This window comes from Phascolarctos cinereus, unplaced genomic scaffold (genome assembly GCF_003287225.1).
Source record: "Phascolarctos cinereus isolate Bilbo 61053 unplaced genomic scaffold, phaCin_HiC Scaffold_4;HRSCAF=312, whole genome shotgun sequence".
NCBI lineage: Eukaryota > Metazoa > Chordata > Mammalia > Diprotodontia > Phascolarctidae > Phascolarctos > Phascolarctos cinereus.
Genome location: NW_027555847.1, coordinates 458,647,996 through 458,667,665, shown reverse-complemented (window position 1 = coordinate 458,667,665; position 19,670 = coordinate 458,647,996). Strand labels below are relative to the sequence as shown.

Genomic DNA, 19,670 nt, shown 5'->3' with positions numbered 1-19,670 from the left:
CTTCCTTCCCTCCCTTCCCTGAGATGGTAAGCAATTTTATATAGGTTATAAATCTGCAATCATGCAAGACATACTACCATATTAGTCATGCTGTGAAAGAAAACAGACTAAAAGATACCTCACCACAAAAAGTACAAAGTGAAAAACGGTATGCTTTGATCTGCATTCAGACTCCATCACTTCTTTCCCTGGAGGTGGATAGCACTTTTCATCACAAGTTCTTTGGAATTTTGGATCACTGCATTGCTGAGAATAGCTAAGTCATTCACAGTTGATAATCATACAATAGTGCTATCATTGTGTACAGTGTTCTCCTGGTTCTGCTCACTTCATTTTGCATCAGTTCATATAAGTCTTTCCAGATTTTTCTGAAATCAACCTGCTTTTCATTTCTTATAGCACAATAGTATTCCATTACAATAATATGCCACAATTTGTCCAGCCATTCCCCAATTGATGGACATCTCCTCGATGCCTAATTCTTTGCCACCACAAAAAGAGTTGCTATAATTATTTTTATACAAATAGGTCCTTTTCCCTTTTTTAAAAAATATCTTTGGAATACAGAACTATAATGGTATTTCTGGATCAAAAGGTATATGCAATTTTATAGTTCCAAATGGCTCTCCAGAATGGTTAGGTCAGTTCACAGTGCCACCAATGGTACAGTGGTGTCCCAATTTTCCCACATCCCCCCAACACTTATCATTTTCTTTTTCTGTCATATTAGCCGATATTGTATTTCTCTCATCAATAGTGATTTGGAACATTTTTACATGACAAGATATAGCTTTGATTTCTTTTTCTAAAAACTGCCTATTCAAACCCTTTGACCATTTATCAATTGGGGAATGACATGTATGCTTATAAATTTGATTCAGTTCTCTAAATATTTGAGAAATGAGGCCTTCATTAGAGACACTTGCTATAAATTCCCTGCCCCACCCCAGTTTTCTGCTTTCCTTCTAATGTTGCTTGCATTGGATTTGTTTATACAATAACTTTCAAAATTAACTATAATCAAAATTATCCATTTTACATCTTGTAATGGTCTCTGTTTCTTGTTTGGTCATAAATTCTGCCCTTATCCATAGATCTAACAGGCAAACTATTTCATGCTCCCTTATGGTATCACTCTTTATGTCTAAATCATGCACCCATTTTAACCTTATCTTGTTATACAGTGTAAGATGTTGGTCTATATCTGGTTTCTACCCTACTAATTTCCAGTTTTCCCAGAAGCTTTTGTCAAATAGTGAGTTCCTGTCCCAAAAGGCTTGGGTCTTTGGTTTTATGAAACACGAATTTACTATGTTTGGTCATAGTAAACTATGGTCACTGAGTACTGTGTGTTATATACCTAATCTATTCCACCAATCCATCACTCTTTTTCTTAGCCAGTACCAGATTATTTTGTTGATTACTACTTTATAATACAGTTTGGGATGTGGTACTGCTAAGCCACCTTCCTTCACATTTATTTTTCATTAATTCCCTTGAAATTCTTGATCTTTTGTTCTTCTAGATGGATTTTGTTATCATTTTTTCTACCTCTATGAAATAATTTTTGGAGTTTGATTGGTGTGGCATTGAATAAGTAAATTAATTTAGGTAGAATTGTCATTTTGATTATATTAGCTTAGCCTACCTATGAGCAATTGATATTTTTCTAATTGTTTAGATCTGACATTATTTGTGTGAAAAGTGTTTAAGCCTGACCCATTTAAATAAGTTATTGATAATAAAAAAAAATGGATAATGGATGGAAACAAGGTCATGGACACTGATTATTATCATTTGATGCAAAGTTTAACTGATAAAAATTAAGTACTACATTAAGAAAGCTAAAAGAGCATGACTAGTGAATGCCAAAGTCAGCAAGGGCTCTCTTTCAGTAAAGCTGTCTTTCATCCTTAGATGAAAATTATCCAAGATTCCTTGAAAGACAGAACAATGGAAATAATCTTGCTCTGTGATCCTCTGAACATTACTATCTGGTGAGGCATAGAACAGGGAGTCACTGTAATGGAAGAGATACAGAGCAAAATCCAAATTTTAAAAATTCACTATAGATAATGGGTTCTGCCAGATCCTCCTATTTGCACATGACATTGTGCTGGTTGCATAAGCGCCAGAACTTTGCAGAGTCAAAGCACTATGGAAGACCCATGTTACTTTCTACACAAATTAACCAAGTAGATGAATTGTAAGTAGTCTGACCACATCACTGCTTGCCCCCAACCACCATTCAGTAAACTCCAGTGGCTCCCTATTACCTTCAGGATAAAACACAAAACCTTCTATCTTCTAAAGTCCTTCACATACTGTACCCTTTCTAGCTTTCCAGTCTTCTTATTCCCTTCCACGTACTCAACAATCCAGTGACGCTGGCCTCCTTCCTGATCTTAGAATAGGCTATTCCATCTCCAACTCCAGTTTTCACTGGTTATCTCACATTGCCTAAAACACTCTCCCTCCTTATCTCTCACTTCATGGTCCCTCAAATCTCTGTTAAAGTCTCATTTAAAAGAAGCCTTTCCCAAGCCTCTTTAAACTTTGTGTCTTCCCTCTCCATTACTACTCTCTATTTATCCTCTATATGAGTTTGTACATAGTTGTTCACATGTCATCTCTCCCATTAGACTATATCTCCTTGAAATGATATCATTGTCATCTATCTCTTGGAGAGTAGGAACTGTTTTGCTGTTACTTAGTTGGTTGGTTTTGTATTCTCTTTTGGCCTTTCTTTGTATCCCTAGCACATTCTAGGTATTTAATAAATGCTAGTTGACTGATTTACTATGGAAGAACATGATCAAAAGTTAGTTATGGGTAGCCAAGAATGCTATTATTGCCTTTAGAGTCGAAGGGAACACTCACATCACTGAGTATTTGACATGTGCAAAGTAATTCAAAAATTATCATAGAAGCCCCAAACCCTGACAGAATTCTTTATTTTTAAATTACTGGGACTTTGCCAGAATCAGTTCTGGATACCTTCCCCATTAAGAAAACAATAGTTCACTGGTAGGGGGGTTTAGTATCCATTAGAAATCCACATAAGAAAGCATGATCTGATTTTGGAGAAAGTAAGGGAATGGAAATTGTAAAAGAGAAAAAACTAACAACCAAGTAATATGCATAATATTAGAGGGTAGATCTCATCTATCTACAAAGCTAAGTATAAATGTGTACATGCATGTATACTCTCTGTTCAATCCACCTTCACTTGATAGGAATGCTTTTTGCCTTGTCTTACATTCTTGCAGTCTCCCTACTGTGGCTTTATTCTCAGATACCTCTATCCCACAAATTCCATTCTTGGCTCCTTCCAGCTCTGACAGGTGAGGATTTGGGGGGGGGGAGGTTGGGGGCTTGTGGTGTGTGTGTGTGTGTGTGTGTGTGTGTGTGTGTATTTGCCTTATCTAATAGGGATCCTGGGCTTTCTGCTTTCCTTCTCTTTCTTTTCCATCATTTCTGCTTTCTTCTCATCTTCCCAGTATTGCTTTACTTGTTGTTAGAATAGAAGAATGTAAAGTTAGAATTAGAATATATTTCTTAGGGTAGGGCCGCTTTTGTTTGCTAATTTTAAGTGTACCCCCAGAGTGTAGTACAATGCTTGGGAGAGAGTTAAGTGCTTAATATGCATCTATTTACATTCACAAAGGAAGAGTAGCCTTGTATTTATATTTTTTTTAGATAATAAATATCTTTATATACACCAGAGTTTGCACCTTCAATTCATTTATATTCACAAAAGAAGGCATTTTATAAATTCTGAATAACAAATATTATATGCATTAGGGGAAGGTCCTTTAACTCTCACAAACTAGACTTCATGGAATAGACTATGGGTGTCAGTCACAATTTAACTGGTCTTGACTTTTCCAACTCTGAAATTCTCTGATTCTAAGATTCCAGATATGTAGCATCTACTGCATTAATGATCTGTATGGATGGCCCAGTTTTTTAGAACTTCCAAAAATCACCCTTTCATATATACTTTTTTAAAAGTGTCATTTGTTCCTCATCTACTCTGTATCTTTTTGCTTATTTAAATTCTAACCAGATCAAGTCTTATCTCATCTGCGAACTCTTCATTGACCATCCCATACCTTTATAAAACCTATTATCTGATCACTTACTTGGAAACTTTATATTGCTTTTCATTTGTTATTTATTTATTTATTTATTTATTTGTGAGTTTTTTCCCCTCTCTATCTAGACTGGAAACTTTTATGACAAGTCATATCTTACATGTACTTCATTCTATTACCCACGTCTATCATAGTATTTTACATAGTTTCAATGAATACAAAATTTTGACAGGAGCAATATAATCTCTTCTCTCTCTAGATATTCATGACACTACTCCCTCCTGGTTCTCCTCCTATCTATTTCCTTATTCTCCTGGATCACCCAGGTCAAACTTATTAGTAATGAGTATCCCCCAAAACTTAATCCTGGGACTTCTCTCTCAGTTATTTCACTTAGCAACCTTACCAGCTCCCAAGGATTTAATTGCCATCACTAGGTAGATGAATCTGATCTACTGGTCTCTCCCTAACCTCTCACCTAACTTTTCTCCCAGCCTCCAGTGTCCAACTGCCTATATGACATCTCAAACTGGATTTCCTTAAGCAAATTAAATTCAACATGTCCAAAACTGAATTCATTATCTTTGCCACTAAATTCTCCCCTATTCCTAACATCTCTAATACTTTAGAGGGACCCTTATTCTCCCAGTCACCCAGGCTTGCAACCTAGGTGTCATCCTCATTCCTGAACTATTTCAATAGAATTCTGATGGTCTCTCTGCCTTAAGTATCTTTCTACTACTTGTAGCTCATCTTCAACTCAGCTATATTAAAGTAGTCTTCCCAAAGTGCAGCTCTCATCATGTTACACACACCCCTATTTAGTTAACTCTAATGACTCCCTAGTACTCCCAAAATAAAACATAAAATCCTCTGGCTCTATTCCCTCCTTCCTTCCTTTGTTCCTCTCTTTCCTCTTTCCTCCTTCCTTCCCACCCTCTGTCCTGTCTTCCTTTTACCTTTCTTCAATTTCTCCCTACTCTTTCCTTACTTTTTTTTTTCGGTAGCAACTCACAGGCCGAACCTATTCTTTCCTTAAAATGTGTGAACATCTAGGTGGTACCTGCTTTTGTACAAAATTTCCCTGGAATCTATCTATCCCAGAATCTTACTAGCTGTATGATTCCAGTCAGTCATTTAATTTCTCTGAGTATAGGTTTCCTCATCTGTAATAGTTTGTATTCAATAACCTCTAAAGTCCCTTTCTGCTTGAAATCCAAGATCCTTTATCTAGTGATGTCCTGGAACAAAATTGTGGCCACTTGTAAGAATGTCATTGTTCTTGTAATTGTGTAGCTACCTTGTGGTAAATATTTGGATAATAAAATGTTACCGGGGAATAGTGATAGTGTTTTATTTGTACACTTTTAAAATAAGATCCTGGAGTTAGGAGAACAAAGATGTGCCCGAACCTTCCATCCATCCAGCCCTGAAAGGTTGTCTCCTGGCTCAAGATGTTTACAGTCAATTATTAGCAAAGTCATTACACTCCAGACCAATGTTTTCTCTACAACCTGAGGCAAAGAAATAACAATAAAGCACTGGAGGCAGCAAGTATCTCTGTTTTCAATACATAATTCTCGGGTGTTGTTGTTGTTGTTATTCTGGCATTATGTCATCTTTTCTAGACAGTTCAAAGAACCAAACTGATGCAGAAAGTGATCAATTTTTCGTTTGCTGCAGAGAAGGCAGGTCGCATGCGCGTCAGAATGACTGAAGCAACCTTCAGCCAATCAGAACCCACGCCTCATCTGCCTCCGGGTTCTGATTGGTCATGGAAACTCGCTCAGAGGGCGGAAGGTGCCTATAAAAGGAGGTGGGCGGCCCTTTCTCCCGTCGACCTGTTCGCTTCCCCTCAGCCTCTTTCCAGATCGCTGCGGAGAGAGGCCAGGACGGAAGGGCTCCTGGGCTGCGGGGAAGTGGAGGGCGAAGCCATGGCGCCGAAGCCGTCGCGGGAACGGGCATACATCCAGGCCATGAAACGGCAGTTCATCCCTTGCGAGGAAGAGGAGGAAGACGAGCCCGTGCCCTACACCGTAGATCCGGCGGCCGACTCGCTGGCCTGCGGATGGATGCTGGATTTCTTCTGTCTCAACCTCTGCCAGGCCTTCTGCGAAGACGACATCGAAGAATTCAAGCGCAACCGCAACATTGCGGAGGGTGAGAGGGGCCGGGGCGGGCGGGGAAAGAACCCAGGAGGTTCCCCCCCGGGGCCGGGACCAGGGGCGCCGGGCTGGGCACCTGCTTGCCTTGCATTGGTGTCCTCAGGCTAGCTCCGGGTTTTGCCGCAGTGCGGGCGGGGCCCGGGGGCGGGGCGGGAAGGATGCTGTGGCTTCATTCATTCCCGCTCAGTCCGCTCCCTGCTCCAGTTTCCGGGGTGGGGGTCGGACCGTAGGGGTTTGGTGGGTGGCTGACCCCTTCGGTGTCCGCGGCCCCTGCTTCCCCGGGTCTCTGTAGAGAAAGACTGCGCTGTTGTCTTTTGTCTTGGTCTAGGGCTTTCGAAGGTGCCCTTAAGTACCGTTAAGTACTTAGGTATGTTGTGCTATGTATGTACTAGGTAGTACTGTGTATGTGCTATGTACCATGTAGTTCTATGAGGATGTTACTAACAGAAAAGACCCTCCCTGTCAAATCTGCAAGCATTTATTAAGCGCCTGCTGTGTACAGGGCACTGTGCTAAATCCTGCGCATATAAAGACGCTCCAAAAACAAAATAAATCCTTGTTTCTAGTGGCTCACAGTCTAATGGGGAAGACAACATGCAATTAAATATGGACATATTTGTGCAAGATAAAACATATATCTGTAATAGAAATTGGAGGGAATTTAACAAAGGGGAGGCACTAGCATTAAGGGAATGACACCCCCCCCAAAAAAAAAAACACAGTACTTACCAGTAGCTCACAGTCTAATGAGGGAGACTACATGCAAAAAAAAATGTACAAAGGTATATCTGTGTATGCAAGATAAATTGCAGATAACTTCACAGAGGAAAGGCATTACTGTTAAGGGAATGACACCCTAAACCTCCTCCCATAAAAAAGTCTTCTAGTGTCTAATGGGAGAGACAACATGCAATTAAATAAGTACATACATGTGCAAGATAAATGTATATATGTAATATAAATTAGAGGGAATTTAACAAATAGAAGGCACTACTATTAAGGGGATAATAACACTCCCCCCCCCAAAAAATCCTCACCTTCTAGTGGCTCACAGTCTAATGGAGAAGACAACATGCAAACAAATATGTACAAACTGCCTCTGTATGTGGAAGATAAATGTGTGTTATGTATGTATGTAATATAAGTTGGAGAGAATTTAACAAAGGGAAGGTACTAGCATTAAGGTACTGTCATCCCCTTCAAAAAAAACCAGTCCTAGTGGCTTACAGCATGCAAATAAATATATACAAAAGTACATACATACACACATACCCCAATGTACATGTGCTTGTATATGCAAGATAAATTGGCCATAACTTAACAGAGGGAAGGCACCAGGTGCCAGGAAGGTGGTGGTAAGTGTTAGCTATTATTATTGTTGTTGTTATTGGAAATCGTGAAAGACTAAGGGGAATTTTGTCTTAGAGCCAGAGTAGGGTGGAGAGGCCAGTCAGGGGAAGATGGAAATAATTCCAGGCGTTGGGTATAGCCAGTGAAATGTAGCAAGTAGGGCAACAGTGGGTCTTATTTGGGGAACAACAAAATTTTAAGAGTATGTGGAGGGCAAGGAGGTGTAAGAAAACTGGAAAGGCAGGAAGGGGTATTAAGCTCTTCTTACCCTGTTGTAGGCTCTGTGCTCACATTGTAGTGGGGGAAGACAACAAGCACACATAGGAGGTTTTAGCTACAAGTCAGATTGAAAGGTTTGATGTTCTTTGGGGTACAGTCGCAAAGCAAATGCACATGCATCTTTTTAAAAGTCATTTCTACTTATAAAATCTAGTCAGCTTCAGATTTTACATAATGTGAATAATTTGTATTTGTCCTGCACTTGCAGTCTTTGTCACTTAATCTTAGAGAGTTGTCTAGGGGCATTGAGAGAGGTAAGTGGCTTGCCCATAATCACCTTGTCCCTCCACCCCAGGTCACCCCTCTGCCAATACCATTCCATGTTTGAAATTGTTTTGTTTTGTTTTTTGCACCCAAGTATAAGATTTCATATGTATCCCTATTAGATTTCATTTTCATGGATTTTGGTCAAGTGCTCTAGTCTAGGCTTTCTTAACCTATATCAGAGATTTTTTAAAAAATTTTTGATAATTGTGTTTTAGTATATGTCGTTTCCTTTGTAATCTTAATGCATTTTATTTTACATATTTAGGGACACTGTTTTGAGTAATCCCTAACCCAAATAAAATTAAGAATCTCTGCTCTAGCTTTTCAGAATCTTGGATCTTTCTATCTGTCTTGCAGTGTGACAAAGCCTTTCAACTTTGTCATCTGCAAAATTTTATTAGCATGTGTTTTCTTTATAACTTTATCCAAATCATTGCTAAAAGTGTTATATCCCTGGGAGACCTTTTACCAAATTAACATTGACATTTGTTAGGATCGTTGATTTAAAGCTAAGAAGGACCTGAGAAACCATCTAGACCAACCCTCTCATTTTACAGGTGAGGACATTCCAAGGGCCACAGAAAGTGAACTTTTGCCCAAGGTCATATAAGTATTTAGGGGCAGAGGTAGAATTTGAACTGAATTCCCCTAAGTATAAATTCGTTACTGTTTCACTGAATCATTGCTGCTTCTTCATTAATGACTTTTTTTTTGCCATTCAACCAATTTCAAACCCATCTAACTGTATTACCACATCTTTCCATCAAGAAAATTTTCTTAAATGGTAGTACATTTCTCTGATCTGCCAGTTTAATAATACCCTGTCCAAAAAAAAAATTAGATTGGTCTGTCCTTTATGAAGCCACTTTAGTAATTGTTGCTTCCTTTTCAAGATTATCATTGATGATCACCTTAATGATCCATTCTGGAATTTTCCAGGAATTGAAGTCAAGCTAACTGGCTTGTACTTTGTGGACTCTGAATATACAAATAACATGTACCCCTTCTCCACTTCGTACATTGAACAAGCATTTATTCTGCTTTTACATTGTGTTAGTCACTCTGCTAGTCACCGACTATGGCTCAGCAATCACATCTACCAGTTCTTTCCCCAAAATGTCGTTTGTCTGAGCCAGTTGATTTAAATTCATCAAGGACAACTGGATCCTTATTATGTGTATACTTTTCTTAGCCATTTTTGTTCCTTCATTTCCAGTGTGAAAGTCACTTCTTCTTGGCAGAGAAAACATAACAAAATAAAAATTTGAGTAACTGCATTCTCTCTTATCATTCTCATATCCAACTCAAGGTTTACTTTCTTCAGTTCTTCTTTCCTCCATATTTAAAAATCCTTTTCATTGCCCTTAGCTTTTTGACACCTCTCAGCCCGTTCTGAGCTTTAAGTACTTTTGACATTCACTCTTTTTATGAAATTGTGTCATATTCTTAAATTATCCTCTATCATCTGCCCTTACTTCTTTGTTAATCTCATTCTGAGGGGGTAGATATCCATCTGATGTTCAGTTTTTTTTCCAGCTTGCATGCCCTTTTCTCTATTCTTTGATAGGTTCTTTTGTTCTTGTGAGAACCTTCAGCACTTTAATTTTTTCCTAACAACCTAGTAATTTGGTTATTTTTTTACACATATAGTAAACATTCTGTTTCAGTAGTTAATGCTTCAGTAGAATTAGGTGAGAATAAATGACTTCAGATAGACTTCAATATAATTAAGTTTTAATTTGCTTTTGTAATTGTTTGTTTTATTAGCATAAGAAACCCTTTCATTATTGATTCATTTCTATTCCATTAAATTTTAGTTTATTAAAAAAATTACTTATTAAGCTGTGGGTGGCAATGTGGAATAGAGGTCTGGTTTGGACGACCTACCTTCCAAGTTCTAGCTCTGACACATAGTGGCTTTGTTATTATGGACAAGTCACTTAAACTTTCTGTTCTCCAGGCAACTATGTTTAGACTGTAATTTGTAGAATAATCATCTTTATTGATAGAGAGGGGATTTTCTTCATGAGGGAATTCCCTATACCAATGAAATCAGTGGTCCTAGACCAAAAAAGGAATTAATTTGTGGCCAGCCACATCTTTTTTCCTTTTTTTTTTTTTTGCAACATTTAATCCACGCTCTTTGCTATTACACAACTAGATTATTACAGTTATTTATGAACATTTATACTCCCTTTTCCATTCTGCACACTGCTGACAAATTAATCTTCCTTAATGTCAATTCGATTAAAGCATTTGTTAGGCTTCTATATGCAAGGCAGAGAAGCCTGATCTAGGAGTTGAGACCTAGATTAAAATACTGGCTCTAACACATACTGGCTGTGAGCTTGAGCAAGCCGTGTAGTCTTCTTAGTGCCCAGATAAGTCACCAAAGTGCATTTATAGGTAAGGAGGAAATTTTGGATTTGGATGAAATCCCAAATAAGGATCCCAAAAATTGCAAGGCATAGAAAGACAAAACAAAATATAGCAGTTGCCCTTAAAAATTTTATATTTTACTGGTATCTTTATATCTCAGAACATGTAATGGTGTTCTTTTGCACAAAGAAAGGTGTATATACATTTTTTGGCAATCTTTTTCCATCATACCTCTCAAGCTTTTAATGACAACAACAACATTTATACAGAGCTTAACGTATGCCAGGTACCGTGCTAAGAGCTTTACAATTAGTATCTCATTTGTGCACAGCTAGGTGGTCTAGTAGATAGAGCTCTGTACCTAGAGTCAAGAAGAACTAAGTGCAAGTCTGGTCTTAGACATGTCCTAGCTCTGTGGCCTTGGGCAAGTCACTTAACCTCTGTCTGCCTCAGTTTCCTTATGTAAAATAGGGATAATAATAGCACTTACCTCTTGGGGTTGTTAAGAAGATCAAATGAGATACTAATTGTAAAGCACTTAGCACAGTATCTGGCACAGAGTAAGCACTACTTACAGTTATCCCTTCCACATTTCAATATATTGCAGGTTAGCATAAGAAATTAAATGGGAATTTTTTGGGAGTTTTTCTGAAGTTGCAGAGGCTAGTAGAAGACACAGAAAAAGTTTAGAAACTCAGAAATGCATGAAATATATGTTTAACATTGTATAATATCAACATATTTGATCTTTTAACACCTTAATAATTCAAACGACTTCTCTGATAGGAAGGGAGGGCCAAAAAATTTTACATGGACTTTCCAGGTTGCTAGGGTGCTGCTATGCCCTTATGCCCCTTAATGTGGAAGAGATAACTATATAAATGTTACCTATTATTACTATAATTCTCAGAACAACCATAGGAGGTAGGTGCTATTATTATCCCAATTTTACAGTAGAGGAAACAGAGGCAGTCAGAAGTTAAATGACTTGCCCTAGGTCTTTCAGCTAGTAAGTTTCTGAGGCTGGATTTGAACTCAAATCTTTCTGCGTCTGGGCCTGGTGCTCTATGTACTGCACCGTTTAGCTTTCTAGTTATACCCCTGTGTTAAATCTACTTACCAAATTATTCTTACTTTCTTTTGAACATTTCATCTTCATTCCTTCTTCTGCACCTGTTCTTTTTCTACACTATAATAACCTTCCCTGCCCTTGCCAGCCTATGTGTCCATGTCTCACCTACATGAAAGACATTTGCCCAACTGAACTGTGGCAACAACTATATGAAGCACTTATTTTGACATACGTATTATCACTGGTTTGTTTGTTTTTTTTTTTAAGGCAATTGGGGTTAAGTGACTTGCCCAGGGTCACACAGCTAGTAAGTGTCAAGTGTTTGGTCTGAGGCCCAATTTGAACTCAGGTTCTCCTGACTTCAGAGCTGGTGCTCTATCCAGTGCCCCACCTAGCTGCCCCTATGCATCACTGTTTTATATACATATAACCTACGGCTTGTCAACGTGATACTAATATTTAAGAGGTCTCCCTTCCTCGGGCCAAATATCTGGAACTTGACAAAACGCTTCCTGAAATTCGTCAAATGTAATGATCACTATACACTTTCATGATTGATATGAGAACAAATGATACTTCCAGGAGGAGCCTAGAAAAGATTCCTAAGGTTTAAGGTGTCCTAAGCAAGAAATCAAAGAACTTAGGCATACAAAAGGTGGTCATCACTGTTGATTCAAAGCAGAGGTGTTGGAAAGAAAGATAACAGCTGGTTTAGACAATGCTGTTTAAGAACAAGATTTGGATCATCTTGAATGAAGCTATGAATGATCATCCAAAAATAAGACAGGCTAATAAGGCCTAGTCGAAAAAAAAATGTCCTTGGAATCTTAAAAATCCGGTTAAGAGATGAGGGAGAAAGCTGCCTTACAGATCTCTACCAAACTAGATGTCATAAAGAATAGCTAACATGTCTAATACAGGAGGAAGAATAGTTGTAGATATGTAATTAATGAGACAAAATCCAAGAAAGGGGCCAGCAATAAAACCCCTCTGTGCAGTTGATACAGAAGTGTGATAAAGCTTAGATAATAAAGCAAAATAACTTAATACAAGGAAATGGATTTGATTTCAGTAGTAACATACCTAAGACCTGGAGGGATGGGACACATGACTGCAATATGCTCTGAGAAGTTCAAATTACCAAACCTATTTGTGAGAGAATCTAGAACTAGAGAAGTAAGGTGACTGTAGGGAATATGGTGATAAGCACTTGGGGGTTGGGGTAAGTCACTTGAAGGAGAAAAAGAAGAAATATTGTCCGAGGTATATGTCAACTAATGTGGTTTTTGAGTAGAGAGAATGGGATAAATATAAAATCAGTTTTGGAAGCAAAAATTCGTTAGATATGCTGGGAGGCCAGGGGCAGGAGGGTAAAGGATAATGCCAGGGTTATGATCCTGTATGACTGGAAGGACATGACCTTAACAAATAGGGGACTTCCAAAGAAGACTGGATTTTTTGGAAAAGGGTTGAGGTCTGTTTGGGTGACATGTCTAAGATAAGTAGGTGATGCATTACTATATAAAGTTAGAAGTCATAGCATAGGGATGATAGTTAATCCAGAGGGAGCTAATGAGGCCACCAAATGACAGTATAGAAAGAAGAGGAGGCCCAGAATAGCCTTATGATAAACCCAAAATTAGTGGCTGAGCCCTTACAGTGGCAAGATAAGATCCAAGAGGGAGCAATAGTATAAAAACCTAGAGAGGAGAGGTCAATATTGTCAAATGCTATATAGAAGGTGGCAAGTGAGCATTTATATTAAGCGACTATCATGTGTCAGGCACTGTGCTGAATGCCTGAATATAAAGAAAGGCAAAAAACAATCCTTGCTCTCAAAAAGCTCACAGCCCAATAGGGAGACAATGTGCAAATAACTACTTGTAAATAATATAGTCTGTATATATACAGGATAAATTCAGGGTAGTCTGATAGGAAGTCCTCTTAAGGTAGAGGATTGAGATAGGTTTCTTGCAGAAGGTGGAATGTTAGCTGAGACTTGGAGGAAGCCAAATGTAAGCTGAAAGTTGGAGATATGGTGGGAGAATGTTCTGGGCATGGGGACAGCCAGTAAAAATGCTCTGAATTGGAGGGTGGTTTATTCTGTTCCAGTAATAGCAAGAAGCCAGTAAAGATAAGGATTGAGGGATGAGCCATTGATTTTGGCAGTTAAGTTCATTGGTAACTTTTGAGAGCAGTTTTTGTTTAATGAGATGAGAAGTCAGATCTCAAAGGGCTGAGAATTAAGAGGAGAAATGGAGGCAATGGGCATAGACAGCTTTTTCTAGGAGTCTGTAACAGAGGAGAGAGATAAAAGTGATAGCTTGTATAGATATATAGTAGGGTTCTGGTAGGGGTTTTTTCTGGGTAGGAGACGTTTGGGAACCAGTACTTGGGGAGACTGAAGATTAGAGAAGGAATGATTGTGGGGGGAATCTATAGAAGAATGTGGATCAAGGACATATATAGGGGGCAATGTGGGTTGGTAAGGACTACCTCATAATCAGACCAGTGAAGGAGAGAATGGAAGATAATGTCAACTAGATCATATAAGACGCAGAGAAGAAGAGGAGATTCATGGGTAATGGTGTTCTTTTTTTTTTCCCCCAGTAAAGTATGCAGCAAAGTTGCATAGCTGAGAGTAGAGAGAAGAGTTGGAAACCTAGGAGGTTTGAGGTGGTTGAAGCTTTGGAATAGATATAGTAAAGTAGGTTAGAATCAATTGAGGAGTTAAAAAGACTTCCTTGCTGTAGTGAAGTCCCAGTGAGATTAGGTAAGACTTTCTTTGGTGGTAGAGAAGGCTGATGGTGGAGGTAATTCAAAATTGGAGGTTGGCAAAAGATGAGTGGTTATAGAACAAGGGACCAAGGAATTGGAGGGTAGATATTGAAGAGTTCTATACTGGTTTTATACATTTATGTAAGACTACTTTTCATCAAGAATATTTCATCCAAAGAAAATTTCATCAAAATAGCAGCTATCTGTAAACGTAATTATAATCATACTTTATGAAATATATACTTGTCAAATTGTAACTGGATTTAAGTTGTATATTGAAAGCGTTAATGTGCTATTCCAACCTTGCCCTAATTATATTATCTGTACAAATGGATAGAAAAAATATTTCTGATTTCTGGTTTTTTTTAAATGCTTGTATCTGTTGTTGTTGTTTTAACTAGCCACATAGTGACACTGCTGGATCACTTTTCTTGTTTTAATCTAATTCATGTTTTGTTTCAGCTATTATTCATGGACTATCCAGACTAACAGCACATCATCTAAGAACTATATATGTGTGTCAGTTTTTAACAAGAATCGTGGAAGGAAAAACACTAGGTAAGTAAGTTTTTCAGTCCTTTATATAAATACTTATGACATGTCTCTTGAAAGTTATGTCAGTTGGAATAACAACCAAATAGAAGCTGTCATCTTTTGAAAAATGATTTTGTCAATGTATGCTTGACATCATACTAGTCATTTCACAAATACCTTTCTTAGAATTTACAGGGTGTATCAAACAATATAAGATCATAAATTTTTTGGTGTTTCTTCCTGATTCAAGTCCTGTGACTTTCCTCTTCATAGACTGCTATGAAACATTTAGCACTTTAAACTTAATGTCTATTCAGTTAATTGATAAAATTGATATTTTCCTAATATGTTCTTAATATTTATATCTATGTTACCATAGTAATATAGTTCTTCATTTTATAATTTCTGATTATTTGCTATGAAAATATAGCTTTTTAAAAAGCATTCTTTTCATTGCATAGTTCAAAATTTTCACATGTACCACAATATTTTACATAAAGGCAGTAGCCAGAGTTCTTAAAGAACGTTGAGGAGGATGAAGAACACATTCAACGAAGAGTATGATAAGATCTTTCAAACTAAGTGCTCTAGAGTGTGCCATGTGCATGCATGCATGCACACACACACACACACACACACACACACACACACACACACACACACACACACACACACACACACACACCCCCCTGCACCATGTCCTGGATATTTGGTAACTTTGAAAAAGGGGCAGAGGAGAAAGTTAGGAAATTATGTTGGTAACTATAGTTTACAACAAAAATGTGACCCAACAGGGACTTGGAGCTTACTACGAAACCTCACTTCAATACATATTGAATATTTTTCTCAGGAAGAGAATTGGAAGGTACTAAATAACAAACATTGAAAATCACAAAAAATGAAATTGCCTGTTAAAACACATTGTTTACTGATGTCATTTTCTGTTAGTTGTCTGTGGAATCAAATAATGACTGGTTAGAGTCACTCTCAAACTTTACTCACAACACAGTATTCTTTAACTTGAGGAATCCTGGGACACTGAACATTTAATTTGTCAACAAAGTATTTTTGTAATGCAGTTGCTGTTGATTTTCCCAAGCCAGGTTAGAAAGGTAGGAATCAAATGTCAGTATCCCTCTAATAAAAGTCTAGAATTTTACCAGGAATTAAAGTCTAGCTCACCTTTCTGTACTTTGTAGGCTCTGTTTTATGTATTTCTGAAAACCAGGTCTTTTACCTTTCTTCAATCTTTATTACCTCTTTTAGATGCCACAATTCACAGAAGATAAATGACAGTAAATAGGTAACCCCAATAACATCAGTCAGTTCCTTCAATATTTGTATATTCAATTCAACTGGGTTCTTTTGTCCCTAATTATCTAGCCACTCAGCTCCTACTTGTTTGTTCTGTCTATTTGTTCCCTATTTGTTCTGTCCTTTCTAATGCAAAGGGCATTCTCTTCAGCAGCTGAAACAGAAATAAGCAGTCTTCTTCCTTCTTGGATATACTTTCTTACAGCATAGCTGCAAAGCCCTTTATGTTATCCTCTGCCTTATTAGCCATTGTAAGTACATTCTGCACTTTAGCACACCTAGCTTTATTCTCTTAACAGGAATTATCCTATGTTTACCTATCATTTCAAAGTATGTCTGTGCCTCTTTGAAATTTGAATTTGTTAGTGAGTTCCCTGTGTATCTACATCAATTTCTTAGTCAACCCAAATACTCAGATATGATTGATAACATTGATTTCAGTGTTCCCTCCAGGATTACACAAAATATTTACCTGTTCTTGGAGATTAAGATCACCACAAGACTGACTTTACAATCTGAAGGAGTTCCTTACTTCTTCCTAATATTTTGGGGAGCATCTCAGGCAGTATTTCTGTCATTTTTTATCTTCGCCATATCTTTTCCTATAATACATTTCCCTTAGAACATTTTTGTTATATCTTTTACTCCTTTTTTAAAAACATTTTCACATTAGTCAAGTTGTAAAGAAGAATTAGAACCAAAGGGAAAAACCACAAGAAAGAAGAAACAAAGAGAGAAAATGGTATGCCTCAATCTGCATTCAGACTCCATAGTTCTTTCTCTGGTTGTAGATAACATTTTCGATCACGAGTCTTTTGGAATTGTCTCAGATCCTTGTGTTGCTGAGAAGAGTTAAGTCTGTCAAAGTTCGTCATCACACAATGTTGCTGTTACTATGTACATTGCTCTCCTGGTTCTGCTCATTTCACTCAGCATCAGTTCATGTAAGTTTTTCCAGGTTTTTTCTGCTCATCATCTCTTATGGAACAATAGTATTCCATTACATTCATATACCACAGCTTATTTAGCCATTCCCCAATTGATGGGCATCCCTTCAATTTCTAGTTCTTGGCCACCACAAAAAGAGTTGTTATAACTATTTTCGAGTCCTTTCCCCATTTTTATGATCTCTTGGGAATATAGAGCTAGGCGTGGTATTGCTGGGTCAAAGGGTAGGCACAGTTTTATTGAGCATAGTTCCAAATTGCTCTCCAGAATGGCTGGATCAGTTCACAACTCCACTAACAGTGTTCCAGTTTTCCCACGTCTTTTCCAACATTTATCATTTTTCTGTTTTGTCATGTTAGCCAATCTAATAGGTGTAATGTGGTACCTCAGAGTTGTTTTAATTTGCATTTCTCTAATCAATAGTGATTTACAGCATTTTTTCATATAACTATAGATAGGTTTAATTTCTTCATTTGAAAACTGCTTATTCATATCCTTTGACCATTTATCAATTGGGGAATGACTTGTATTCTTACAAATTTCATTCAGTTCTCTACGTATTTTAGAAATGAGGCCTTTATCAGAACACTGGCTGTAAAAATTGTTTCCCATCTTTCTGCTTCCCTTCTGATCTCGGTTGCATTGGCTTTGTTTGTGCAAAAACTTTGCAATTTAATGTAATCAAAATGATATGTTTTGCATTTCATAATATTCTCTATCTCTTATTTGGTCATAAATTCTTCCATTCTCCATAAATCTGACAGGTAAACTATTCTTTGCTCTCCTAATTTGCTCATAGTCTCACCCTTTATGTCTAAATCATATACCCATTTTGATCTTATCTAGATATATGGTGTAAGATGTTGGTCTATGCATAGTTTCTGCCATACTATTTTCCAGTTTCCCCAATAGTGTTTGTTAAATAATGAGTTCTTATCCCAGAAGCTGAGTCTTTAGGTTTATCAAACAGTAGATTACTACAGTCATTGACTACTGCGTCTTGTGTACCTAACCTATTCCACTGATCCACTGCTCTTTTTCTTAACCAGTACCGAGTAGTTTTGACGATTATCTTTTACTCTTGTTCTTTTGAACTTCCTCACATGTTGAAGCCTATTCACACCTGCCATGTATCTTTCCTTTGCCCTCTCTGTGGTGGTCATTCTCAGTACTTCAAAGACTAGTGTGCTACGTCTTGTAGTCATACAACAACAGCTGTAGGATGTTGAGATTAAGGAAGTGGACTTTTTTCTGGGAAAAACTTGAGATCATTAAAAGAGTTTGGCAGTTACCTGAAGGCAATCCAAGCCTTCATTTCTCCTCCTGTTTATTTATGAGACAAACATGCTCATTTTGACTGTTTTCCTGATACGCAAAGCTTCTATGTTAAAGGTTCTTAACCTGAGAGCCATAGACCCCAAAGGGGTTTGTGGGTAGATTTCAGGGAATATGTGAAATTAATTGGGGAGTTACATCTTTATTTCAATAATAATACAGAAGGACAATCTATATCACTCTAAGGTTTCCAAAGCACTTTATATTTGATTGTCACAACCAATCTGAGATGTAGGTGCCATTTATATGTAGTTGAAGAAACTAAGCTTGAAAGGCTTAATAATTTGCCCACAGTCACACAGCTAGTAAGTATTTGAGGCAGTATTTGAACTCCAGTCTTCTGACTCCACGTAGGCACTCTATCTGCTGTCCACCTAGCTGTGTCCCAGATATTCAGCTTTGATTGATTTGTTCCTTAATTCTGTGTTGTTGTAATGAATGCGCATACTGTTTTCTGAGGGCTTGCTTACTTTGCTTTGTATCCATTCAAAGAAAATCTGTATCCAGGTCTTTTATAATCTTTTATATTGGTGTTCCAGAATTTATTTCAGTGTCACCCAATTGATAGGCAAGTACTTTCTTTGCCTTTCTTTACTCGTACCAAAAAAAAAAATGCTTCTGCATATATCTAGGTGTATATATGGGTCCTTTTCTTTTTGCCACTTATCTCCTTGGGGTATAAACCTCCTAGAAATGGAATCTTTAGGGTTGACCTAGAGATACCTTTTGAGAGGGTATGGGTATTTATTTACTCTCTTTACTTCCAAATTGCATTCCAGAATGGTTGATCCAATTCACATCTCCACCAGTCATGTTATTAGTATCCCTGCTCTTTTATAACCCCTCCAAAGTTAATTTGATTCCCCACTTTCATTATCTTTGTAAATTTGCTGTGTGTAAGATAAAGGTTCAGATACGTTTCAATTTTCATTTTTCTTAAGTATGTTATATTTAGGGTTTATTGAACCCTACTGAGTTCTGTTATTTCTGATTCTTCCTTGTCTAATCTGTTCCATTGATCTGTCTTTCTAAGTCACGTATTTTATATATTTATATATAAAATCTTGAAAGTATCAAATAGTTCTAGTTGCTGCTTTATAATAGTTTGAAGTCTGGAAGTGTTATTCCTGCTACACTCCTACTCTTTTTGTT

General features: G+C 37.5%; 1 protein-coding gene across 3 annotated transcripts in view; it reads left to right on the top strand.

The window, feature by feature from the left end:
* Positions 1 to 5,940: 5,940 nt before the first annotated feature.
* The window catches only part of TERF1 (telomeric repeat binding factor 1), a 43,973-nt gene continuing 30,243 nt past the window's right edge, over positions 5,941 to 19,670 (top strand). For 2 of the 3 annotated variants that reach the window (XM_020971028.2, XM_020971026.2), the window contains exons 1-2: positions 5,944 to 6,257; positions 14,850 to 14,945. In XM_020971028.2, the coding sequence (XP_020826687.1) occupies positions 6,032 to 6,257; positions 14,850 to 14,945 (322 nt within the window). In that variant the 5' untranslated portion in view covers positions 5,944 to 6,031. Of the gene's footprint in view, positions 6,258 to 14,849; positions 14,946 to 19,670 lie in introns of all 3 variants that reach the window. The other variant, XM_020971027.2, reaches the window with a different exon arrangement.